Source organism: Anser cygnoides, chromosome 18 (genome assembly GCF_040182565.1).
Source record: "Anser cygnoides isolate HZ-2024a breed goose chromosome 18, Taihu_goose_T2T_genome, whole genome shotgun sequence".
In the NCBI taxonomy this organism is placed as follows: Eukaryota; Metazoa; Chordata; class Aves; order Anseriformes; family Anatidae; genus Anser; species Anser cygnoides.
Window position 1 is genome coordinate 11,239,898 of NC_089890.1, and position 12,097 is coordinate 11,251,994.

At 50.9% G+C, this 12,097-nt stretch overlaps 1 protein-coding gene across 9 annotated transcripts in view; it reads right to left on the bottom strand.

Moving 5' to 3' along the window:
• ACACA (acetyl-CoA carboxylase alpha) overlaps positions 1-12,097 on the bottom strand; it is a 135,318-nt gene that overhangs the window by 30,253 nt on the left and 92,968 nt on the right. For all 9 annotated transcript variants that reach the window (XM_066979529.1, XM_066979530.1, XM_048074035.2 and 6 more), the window contains one exon: positions 11,573-11,683. In XM_066979529.1, coding sequence (XP_066835630.1) covers positions 11,573-11,683 — 111 coding nt within the window. The remainder of the gene's footprint in view (positions 1-11,572; positions 11,684-12,097) is intronic.

The following is a 12,097-nucleotide window of genomic DNA, read 5'->3' on the forward strand; positions in this document are numbered from 1 at the left end:
CCGCGAGCGCTCGGGTCCTGACTCATCTCACCCACGGTGCAGGGGAACGCCACAGGTCTCAGGACTCAACCTTTGGGGCAGAAAGCAAGAAGGTGCTAAAGGGATGTGAAACCAGGAAACTGAGCTGGCTGTAAGACGACGCGGGACCCGTTAGCTTCCTTCCTGCACACCAGTTCTTCACGGCTGGGTCATGGCTCTGTGCCCACCAAAAGCATCGCCTAATGCTAGCATTTGCTAAGTCCCTATTTTTTTCCCTTTGGAAGAAAAAAAAGCCCCGTAATCTGACGTTTCACAGAACTCAGCATCTCCCAGGCACCGGGTGATCCTCGCAAAATTCCCTGCGAGACAGACGGCAGCCGAGGTTTAGATACAGAAGAAACAGAGGCACAGAAGTTGTGCCACTAGCCCAGAAATTTGGAAGTGAATACAAGCACCAGGGCTCTGCACGGAGCAGTCCCTGGCGCTGCCTCCCAAGCTCCAACACCCTCCTCTTCCTCGAACTAAGTCAGCACCACGAAGAGGCACGGCAGAAAGACAGCAGCGTAGATCTAGGCTCAAAGAAAAGGAAAGCACAGGCCTCCAGATGCCAGACACAAGTCTAGCTAAATGCTTTCCACAGAGGAAAATAAAAATAAAGAGGATTTAAACTCCCCATCTATGAACTAATGCAAACGTATGTACATGCAAAACGGGCCTCTGCTGCTGCTTATCTGGAGACACTGCAGACAGCTCAGGTTTACCACCGCTGACAGGCAATGAAAACAGCCTAATATACCGCCTGCTCTCGCCCTTAAATCCCCTTTTGGAGATCAAGATAAATATGCGGCTCCTTTTCCCGAGTGCTCCAGACATTTCAGTGAAGTGGCAGAGCATTGTGAGGGGCTGTGCAAATGAAATCCCTCTGTAGCGCCGCGCGAGCGAGTATTTACTTGTCAGTGTTTGTCAGCAGAGGCTGCGTGCTCCCGAGCCGCGTAGGGAAGCCGTGCCGCCTTCGTCTGCGTGACACGGACGTCCGGACGCGTGCGCCGCTCCTGTGCGCAGCAGGAGGGACAAGCACGGCGAGCACAGCCCCGAAGCAGAGCCTGATTACTCACAGCCCAAACGCTGAGCGAGCTGCTCCCATCCTGGTGCTAGGCCCGGGGACGCCGCCCGGCTGGCGCTGTCCCCGTGTTTTCTCCTCGCCAGGGTGATCGGAGACCCTGCCGGCTTGTTTCGCACACCCGGCTGCAGCCTGAATCGGGTGCCGGAGGTTAAAAGGCACCGAAGGGCTAAGCCAGCTTACAGACGATGATGGTTGGGCTGGAGAAAAAAAATGAGCGCGATAGCTCATCCATCCAGCTCCGCTAACCACCTCCTCGCTGACCTCGGAGGACTACATTTTTAAAGGCTGACAAGTAATTCAATCTCCAATTAACAATTTTAAATGGTGCAATGCATATTGCTGTATAAATGTTTCTGCAAGAAAATATCCAAGGGTGAAAGAGAATACATCTGCCAGAGAGGCCCCGAACTGCTGCTGCAGTTAGAGGGTTCGGACATTGCCAGTGAGACACGTGGCCAGCAGAGCCACGAGTGGCTCTAGAAACGTCTTTTCTAGAGGGAAAGCTAGAAGCGAACTCACGGGAGGAAAGACCGCAGAGGGTTACATCCTGCGTCAGCTACAACCAGGATCTGACCTGTCTGAAGGGGAAACTTCCCAGCCTCGCGCGTGGGCCAGCCGGGGAGTTACGCTGAGCCACAGAGCCTCGGAGGTGCCGAGCTGGAAGCAGCGTTAGCACAAGGCTCACCGAAGGCATCGGTTTAGCGACCGAACACGTGTGCAGAAGGGGTGGGTTTGCAGAGCAGCCCCTGAACGTCTGCATCACTTCTCTTACCGATGCCTTCCCTCGCATCATCCCAGTGCCATGCACCGTGGATATAATCCCCTGTTTCTGATCCATCAGCAGCTGCTCTGACGTTTCCGAGGGAGGTGCCGGCAGCCTCAGCAAGGAGCTCTGCCTTCCTGGGTGCCTGCAGCCTCTCCCCTGCCTCCAACAGCAACCAGGAGCAGGGCGGCAGGACGGCCACCACCCGCTCCTCTCCTGACACCAAACAGCCCCCAGCTCGCTCCAGGCCCAGGACGGATTCAGGTGAGCCACTCTGCTTCCCCCTCCTGTGCTCCCGAAGACAAATCTCTCAAGAGAGCAGAAAGCCGTGCATTTAAGAGGGTGCACAAGACAAAACGCCTCCTGTGTGCCTCCATCTCAGCAGAAGGATGAGGACAGCAATGAAGTGGGCAGGAGGAGACGCTAGATGTAGCACCGCACGTGTTAGAGCTCAGCTCAGGCCTGTAAGGACACACACTATTTTGCAGATAACACAACCTTTGATGCCACATGCTTACAAACCACACCGGCAGTACTGCCAACATCTATTTCAGTTGGTCCTCCAAAAGCGCTGCAGTGGGCCACCCCGTTTTACTTTAGAGGATCTTTTGGAGAGTACAAAGGGGAGCCAGCATTCTCGCAGCCTGTTCAGCCTTTAAAAGGCCATCCTCAACAGGTTTATAGGCACGTCACACGCACGTTAACCATCTCTGAGCACTCTAAGCTGCGATAAGCAGCTGCTTTTGGGGTGCTCCTTTTTAGCGACCGAGCCGCCAGTTAGCGGAGACATCCACTGCGAAGCTGGCTGGGCTGCAGGCTGGATGGGCTCGCGAGTTTCATCAGAGACGAAAGATCTGAAAAAATGACAGCAGAGGGCTTGAATGGGAATCATTATGTAACATAAGTGCTGTTATTATTCAGAGCATATCATGTGTTTATATCAAATGTAAGTGCCAGATTTTTATCCAAATAATTTTAATAATTGCAATTCCCAGCCCACAATTTATATTATCTGCCAGGAACCTGAAGCAGAAAAGGCACACACACATACTATAAATAGCCTATTTTTCATAAACAGGCAGAAATGATCAGAACGAATGTCTCATCAGAAAACACAATGCAGGAACTTAAAACCTGACTGCTATTATGTGCAGCCAAGCCTCAGCAGATCTTTCGGTGTTCATTTCTCGGCTCGTCCCCCCCGCGTACCACATCCTTAGAGGCAGAAGAGCAGCAGCGGCGAGCAGGGGAGCCCAGCGAGGCCGGGTGCCAGCCGGAGCCGTGCCCGGGGCAGAGCTGCTCCCATGCCTTTAGCCTGCTGACACGGCGATGTGAGCACAGACACCTCCTCTGCCTGGGAAGGGGCTGCAGTTCTTGCATTTCTAATCTAGGAGCGTGTGCAGCTCCTGCACTTTTAATTTACGAGCGTTCGGTGGGGGACCCTTCTGACTTGGGAACATATTGGCTCGGTCTAATGCTTGGAGATTATTAAAGTCAGAGCTATACTCCACTATCAAGTCTACAGATCTTTTATTTAGAAGATATGGTGCTCTAAATGCACAAAGAGCTCCCTGTCACCTTCACATTAAAGCCCCTAGTGCCTGGTAAATGGAATTATATAGCTGTCATCTCCTTTCCCCAAAGTTTTAAGAGTACAATGGGCTCATTTTTTCACACTCCATCCCAGCTTCAGAACTAAGAGACCTACTTTGTATTGATTTAAAGTCTCAGAAATAAATAAACCTGCTTCACCAATGTGATTCACAAGAAATTCATGATACACTATTGCATGATATATTTCGAGCTGTGGCTCCGGCTCTTTTTTTCCTTTGGTGAGTGATGGGGGAGGTGGGAGGTAGGGGGAGGTGGGGGGGAAGCTGACAGCCTGATGGTTATTGGAGATGGCTACTGACTGCAAATCCAGGAGCAGGTCTGGCCGGTGGGCTCCCTTCCTTGCTTTAATTTGGTGAGATCAGAGGGGGAAGGGGAAGAAGCACCTGCACGTTACCTCGGAGGCAGCAGGGGAAGGCACATCCAGCCGGCCTTCTGAGGTGCCTTCTGCCTGAAGATCCCAAAGCACCTTACTAACGCAGCTCGCAACATGAAACGTTGGTGGGAGGAAACAGGTTTTCCCATCTTGCAAGAATTTATGGGGATTTTTGAAAACTTCCTCTTCTGGATTGCAACAGAAAATCAAAATTTGCAATCTCGAGATCTGAGCAAGTATCAGGCAGGGTCATAATGTTTGCTTCTGACTTCTGAACTATTTATTGTAGATATTAGAAATAAAAGTTAATTTGGAATGAAAACTCAGTTGGGAAAAAAAAAGTGCTGTTCATTTGACAAAACGAAAAAATTCCAAATGAGAAATTCATCAAAACCGATACTTTCTCCTGAAGAGTTCCCGTTTCAGCGAACTGGCATTCTCAAATGAAAAATGTCTTGTCAAAAAATTCCTGCCTAGCTCTCCTTTCACGGTGTAGGGAGACCGCATGTTTTGTTCAAGGTCACTCCATCGGTCTGTGGTAAATCAAAAGGACTCAATATACTTTGCAAACTAAAATTACAGCCCCCTATTCTACATGGTCCAAACGCTCATAAATCCCATCTGTCTCAGTTAGGGGTTCCCTGCTCAAGACACCAGCCCTATAAACGGTATTAATGATCGTCTCCATGATGCTACAGATTTTGTTTTGGCCATTCCCTTGGTCACCCTCTGAGCCCCAAGAGCACCCTTTCATTCAGACGCCAGCCAAGGGGACAGGCTCCAGCACAGGCTCCTCTTTCACCAGGACAACGAGACTTTGTTCGCTTTGCAGCACGGTTTGGGGCTTACTCATGAGACAACCGACCGTTTCCCAGTGCAGTTCCTAGAGTTCCCACCCAAGCATCCAGAATGGCAGAAAATTTATCTGCAATTCGCCACAGAAAAGAGCCAGAGGCTGATCCTGATACCCTCCTAGGGACAGCCCGAGGGAGGGGAGGGCACGACTGGTTATTCTGGGGCACATCTGGAAGATGCCTTCTTCCACTCAGCTCTAGTGAGATGTCAGGGACCAGAGCGAGCACACCAGTAAAAACACACCCTACAGGATCACCAGGAACTGGGATACAATTTCTGTTCCGTGAAATATAAATAGGGTTTTAAACACACAGGTGTTTCTCTGGAAGGTACAGGCAGAATACATGCCGATATGCTAAGCTCCTGTTTAGTGGGAATAAATACAGCCCGCCCACACTGTACAAGCCCCATCCACGTAGATAAACTGATCAAGATCTGTATTAAAAATGATAGAAGGAGGAAGAAAAAAAAGTCAACGGGAATCTATTAGACCTTCTTCCCTAAGCAAACATAAAGGGACCGATAATGCGATGTCTGGAACGTAAATTGTCTCTAATGGGAACAATACACAAATATCACCACTTAAAGAAAGGCAATTAAAAATAAAATGTAGAAATGGAGGCTGGTGTTTGTTTACTCGCACTTGTCTGAAGCCCAGGCATCCATCCTGCTCACATTAACTTCTCGACATGGAGCGAAGACCTTCGTGTCACCAGGACTGCCCCCAGCCAGAGGCCTCTGCCTGCTGACGCCCACGGGCACCATCAGGAACAAATCCTGCCGCCCAGCACCACAGGGCTCAGCCTGCCCCTGCCATGAGCTCGGTTCTGACCTCGGCTCTCAAACCCGACTGCCTCTGCTGGGGCGTGAGCGATGGGGACCTGTGCCGGGGGGCCTCCAGCAGCGCCCTGGGGTCCTGCACCGGCTCCAAGAGAGCCGAGGGGAGATGCCCCCACCCCAGGAGCCACCCTCGTAAGCACCCAGCGCAGCAGAGGGACCCCTCCGGCCTCCCCCAGCGCTGGGGCCGAGCGTGGGGCAGCCTTGGAGCGAGGGGAAGGGCACGATGCCCAGCGCTGCTCCAGCGCCAGAACCCGGCTGGCACTGCTTAGGCCCTCTTTGATTAGCATTCCCCAACGCCCCGCGCCCATACGTATCTTCCTAATAGTCTTGCTGTGCCACTACAGAAAGATTCATATCATGCATTAATAATTATAATGCTTCTTTGAATGACAGGGATGGCACTTGCTGTTCTAACTCACATGATTGCTCTCACATGATTGCTTTGATCTAATCCCAAGACTTGGAGTCATCTTGAGCAGGTACTGAGCTGTCCCTGCCTCAAATCTCAAAAAAAAAAAGAGCTTTTCACATTCTGTATTTTACAGTAAAACCCACGAACAGCATCAATCTCCCCGGGCTTTTATTTATTTTTCCAGATTGTGAAACTGAAGGGTAAATATTGCCGCCTGCGATGCTGAAGACTGATCGCTCGCACGAGACGGGCGGGCGGGCTGTGGGAGCTTCCTGCTCCCCGCGCCACCGAGCCTCAGACCCGAGCCGGCAGGATGAGACAAGGATATTCTCTTCTGGCCCCGTGCAAAGCGGTTGTCGGGGTGCCGGGTTTTAAATGCTGACTGTCAAAGCAATCCTCGCAGCAGTTAGGGTCTGGTGTATCAGCAAGTCCTCGGGGCCTCACCCCCAGGCACCCGACCGGCACACACACTGCTGCACCCTGACCCAGCTCGGTGACGCCTGCAGCGCCCGCACTGATGGGAGATGTACCCAAGAAAGGTCATTGCACATTTTTAGCATTTTAAGTTTCTCAGATATTGCCATATTGCACTAGCGAACCACGAAGCCTCCACTGACCAGCTCACCTCACCGACACCTCCCTTCTAAAGCTGCTCTTCAGAAATGCCTCCTCCTCCAAAACCCGGCACTTTGCGTTGCCAGAAACTGCTCTATTCATTGGGTCAACTGGCTCCTGAGCTCCTTCAGGTCTAGAACTGGTTATACAAGCAGAAATATGTTCAAATTCGGACCGTTTTGAGGACAAACTTCCCACAGCCCCAAGGATGGAGTTGCCCAGCCTGCCACCACACCGCTGCTGGCAGGCACCTTCCAAAACACACTGCAAGTACAAAGGAACTAAGGTGCTTGGCAACTCCCTCGGATCTCCCCTATAGCATCACAATTTACTTCAAGTTCATCAGTTCCTCTATGAATTCACCCAACATCTCAGGAGGGATCAAGCAGCCAAGAGGCTGCGATGGCTCCATGCCAGGCGGTGTCCGTAGCCCCGATCAATTCACCTGTGCATCTCCCAGCCCTCTGCTACGTGGACTCTTTGCTCTTGACACCTCTGACTACCCTTCCCATGGTCCACAGCCTCCTCCTTAAGGGGGAAACGTGCTAAACTAAAAGGAAGAACTTTGGTTTTTTTAGGAAAGAAGTCCTTTTGCTGCACTCACTCACCCGCACGGTCAGAGTACGGAGCACACAATGGCAAGGGAAGAACTTCAGAGCGGTACAAAAGATCTTTGGGGAGAGCAGGCAGAGTGCGACAGTTCTTGGCTTGAACCAGAGGTAGATCTCGTCCCATGGCAGCCCCCAGGTGCCACGGGGACACTCACATTTTGGGCACGAAACACTCCATGGGATGGGCGTCAGTGTGACTGACAGCCATTCTTTGTTTGCGTTAAGGAAAAAGCCTTAAGGATGGGATTTCTTTCAAACACAACAGCCAAGGAGGAGCAAACCAATTAAAAACAGGTCAGCAACAGCCTTGGGAACATCCTAGTGAGGACGGAACGGAAAGGCAGTCCTGGAAGCTCGAACCATGGAAGCGATGCGTAAATGGGGAGCGCTGGGCTCTGCAGCCTACTTGTGTCAGGAAGGAAACCGCTGGAAATTAGCTGGTAGGTAGGGCACGGCGGCAGCACGTCACCCGCCTCGTAGGAAACCGTGCCGCGTTCAGCTGGTGACGAGGAACGGGAGTCGAGGGAGGTGGAGGCAGGTACGGGGGTGGAAAAAGGGGGAGGCAGTGAAAGTTAAAAAAAAAAAAAATCTCTGCCTCAGCAAAAGTTTTCATTAAAATTTTAGACAAATGATCTCTGTGTCCTTCTCCCATGCTGCCTGGGGCTCCATGCTATTTCTATGCAAATAACAACCTCGTGGTTTATATCTTATTATTTCCACCGGAGCTGCGGCGACATGACCCGAGACGTGTGTGAGGTAGACAGCGAGAGAGAGAGAGGGAGAGAAAGAGAGGGAGAGGGAGGGAGGGAGATGGAGTGGCTGCTCGCTGAAGTGTGAAAAAATATTGTCAGGAGTGAGCGGCAAGAACAAAAAAAAATTGCAGGGATAACGTGTTTATTTCAGCCCCTCTCCCCATGTGAACCAGCACCTTTTAAAATTCATTGGGCATCAGGCGATCATGCACAATCCATCTGCTTTCACTTTATCATTTGCATTTCATGCCTCCTGGCTTTTGATGTGCTGATACTTTGATGCAGTCAGGAGACGCGCATTATCATTATTTCAATTTTCAGGGGGGTCAGCGGGCTCAGCACAGGCGCGCGCACACGCTCGCAGGAGAGGAATGAAATGTCATTTCCACCTCTCCACCCCCTGCTGAAATGCAACGGGGAAGACAAAAGGGGTACGGATGAAATGCGGCCCCGGTGCCCCGCACGCCGAGCACCGGCCCCGCCGCGGGGCATCACACCTTTCCCTCGGCTCCCTCCCTTGCCCGTAGGTCCGGACCGCAAACAAAGACAGCTTAATCGCCAGCACGGGGAACCTCCCGGAGTTCCCCCGTCACCCAGACAGGCAGAGGGGCTGAGAATCCTTAAACCTACCTGGCCCAGCGGGCTGTGCCTCCCTCCTGACCCAGCGGTGACACGGACGCAGCAAACAGCCCGCACGCCACCGCCAGCCTCCGGAACCACACGCCAGCTCCGGCTAGGAATGGTCGTGACCTTGAGCTCATCTCTAAGTTACAGGCTACAGTCTGGGGCTGGCAGCTGGACCTTTCCCTCTGCACCCAAACCCTCGGGCTGGTTTTACATAATGAACAAGACCAGCAACGGATCTGCCGGCACGTAATGTTTCTCGCAGTCCTTCTCTGCTCCCCTTGTAAACTGAAAAGAACCCAATATTTCGCAGGAAAATAAAAAAAATCAAACAACTTCCCAGAAAAAAAACACCACCTCACTGCTTTCTGCGAGCCTAGTTGTCTCCATTGCTGCAGAAACATTTTTGCTTTGCGTGCTCTCTTCTTACAGAGAGAAGACATTTTGAAGGTATGTGTGCTGGCACGAGACCACGGACAAGTTTTGTACAACATCTTTGAAGGCAGTAATTAAAATCAGCGATGAAAAAGCCCAAATCTTTGTTTCAGCCACAACCTTTCCTCGAGACCCTGCCCCTCGGGTGGGTGACCTTCCCATCGCCACCCAGGAGCGCGCTGCCTTCCTGCGCGGGGCTCTTCCCAGCAGCTCACCCAAGGGAGCAAGGAGCTCAGCAAGGAGCTCAGCTGCTCCACAGAGACAAACCCCAACAGCTTTCCACCACGAGACCCTTCTGGAGCCTTATTCACGCACTGGCAAAAAAGAACAAGACACATCACGCCTCGTGCCCGAAGGCCCTCTGCACCCCTACAAGGGAGGGCTCTGCTTAATTGGCCCCTGGCTGAGAGAGACCTGACTTCCAGCCAACAGAAAATCCAAACAAATGTCCACCTATATCCACAGCAAAAGTGTTTAACGGTTTAGATATAAGAACAGGGAGAGAGAGTGCAATCTGAAGTAGATAGCGCCTCCATCGCAGGATGATGCAAACGTGTCAGCATTCACTGTTTGCTTCGCATCCCGCTTAAGATCTCAGCTGGAATGAGCTTGGGCATTTCAGGCTAGCACCAGAGGTCACCTCGCTCCATCATACCTCTGGGACACAGCTATAGCTGGATCCATTCAGGAAACTCTGACCAGAACTGCGGGGATTTAAAAACAAAGATCGCGTGCACCAGCAAGACACCCCACAGCACCCAGATGTGGGGGGGGGGCCTCCCAGTCTCCTGCTGTTCAAGGACAGGTCAACTTGCTGTTGGGTCTGGGCTTTAGTCCTCTTACTGGGAGAGCTGGGTAAGATGCCGCAGGTTCCTCCTTTGCCTGACCTCTCGGCAGGAAGAGGTTCAGTGCCTGCATAACAGTATATGCCTTTCCAACAGAGCAGGGAGGGAGAGAGAAGGGCACACGGAGTGATTCAGCCCACTGGAGTCCTTGGAACAGGATGGGCTAAGTCAGCCCCAGAAAGCTTCTCCTTCTGCCTCTGCCTTCTGACAGATGTCAGGTGCTTAGTTTAGACTAAATCCTTAATTTTTAAGTGCCAAAAATGTAGTGAGATTAAACTAGTCCTACAAAAACAAACATTCGCTCCATGGGTAGAGAGTGCAGTTAAACCTCGAAAGGGAGCAGGAGAGGAGGACTGAACAGACTGCCTGTGCCATCTGGGAAGCTCTGCAGGACCCCGATCCCCAACAAATGACAGCTGGAATCAGGCAACATACTCCACTTCAGCAAGCACTAAACTGACTCAATCTCTTTTTAAAGGATGGATCTTCAAATGCCTCTTTTCCTTCCATTGATGCAGGTGTGTGTGATGTGTGTAAGAGATCTAACTGAGGGTACTGCATCCTGGAGTTGATAGGATCAATGCTTCATTCTCTGCAGAGCCCCCTTTATTCAGGGGAATAATTCAACGAGAGACTATTTTCCTTTTATCTCCCATTGTCGGGCAGGCACTCCTTGAAACGCAGCTTGCGATGAAGCACAACCACCCCAGGTGCTGGAGAGTGCCTGAGAACAAAGCTGCACAATGGGGAAGGGCACTCGCGCCCGCACAATCCCAACTCTCACGTAAACAAAGCCCTCGCTGAGAGGGACGAGAGCGGAGTCGGCTGCGAGCCGCGTCTGCGACAGACAAGGAGCCGGAGGCTGTGATATTAATAGGCTTGGGGCAGCAAGGGAGAAAAATCGCCTCTGGTGGGGGGAAAAGGAAAAAAAGAAGAAGAAGAAAAAAAAAAAAGAGCCACTTTAGCAGTGCAAGCTGTGAGTTTGCTTCCAGCCCGAGTTATTCCCCCCTGCCGTGCACAGCTGAGACTTCCAGCAGGTTTGACCCCCTGAAAATCGCCGTTCACACACACTTCCCCAGGCTGCAGTGCTTCCTCAGTGTTAACGCGAAGTTCAGGGCGATTCTGGCCCATATATTTCAAAACACGGTCTTCCAGACACTGGCAACAACCCTGTTTCCCCTATCGCAGTACACAGTGGGTGGGAGAAGATGCTGCCTGGTCGGTGGGCTTCGCTGCTTGTAGCACTCAGTCACTGCACACAGCCTATGTTAAAAGCTGTTTCTCCTTCTTCTCCTTCACCTGGTTCATGCTCAAGCCCTTATTCTGCAGTCTTGCCTGCATCCCCTGCCAATCTCCTACCAGGATGCCTGGAATAGTGGCTCTTGTCAAGAGAAACAGGCGCATGAAAGGACTGCTTTCTCACCAGGAAAAAAAAGAGAAAAAAAGAAAGAAAAAGAAAGAAAGAAAAAAAGATTTAGAAAAAAGAAAAAAGGAGTGCAAAGTCACGAAAGTTTCCTGGGTCTGGCCTGTGTCATCTCTCGTTTTGATCAGGAGGAGCCTGACCAGGGTAGGTTCAGCCTCTGGGATTCCCCTTCACAGCTCTTCCAGGAGCTAACAGCAAAAGGAACCCGCCAGAACAACAGTGGTGGCAGCTCCTTAAGTCTCAGGCAGAACTCACAAAAACAGCAACTCACTTCAGATAGCTCTGAAGACTGAAATGTAAAAACTTACCTTGTTAAGGGCTCCGCAGCCGGTCAGGATTATATGAGAGTTCTCAACCTGGATGGTCCTCTGCCCGAGCCGAACTAGGTAAGCTCCAATTCCAATCGCTCGACAAGTAACCTTAAAAAAAAAAAAAGAAATAAAAAAAAATCCCATTGATTTCTGTCCTACCACACAGCCAAAACCTATTGATTCAAATGTCTAGATAGAACTACTCATGTTTGTATTACAAGGTTATAAAATCTACATTGCAAAACTCCAGACCTATTGTTTTGTAAAACACGTTAGCTGAACATGTGTGTATTTTATTTAAAAACAAGGAGAAGCAGTAACTTATAGACTGAGCAGACATGAAGCCAAATGGCTGTTTTCTAAAAGTGTTCTAAATTTAGTTTGAAATGGATCCAGCCTTGTAATGGTGCAAATAGTGCTGCTCAAAGCCTACAGGAGCCAATTTACATCAACCAAAAGTCTGATCCCAGATGTATCTCTGGATAGCACTACAGGATTTTTAGCTGAAATAGATGATACCGT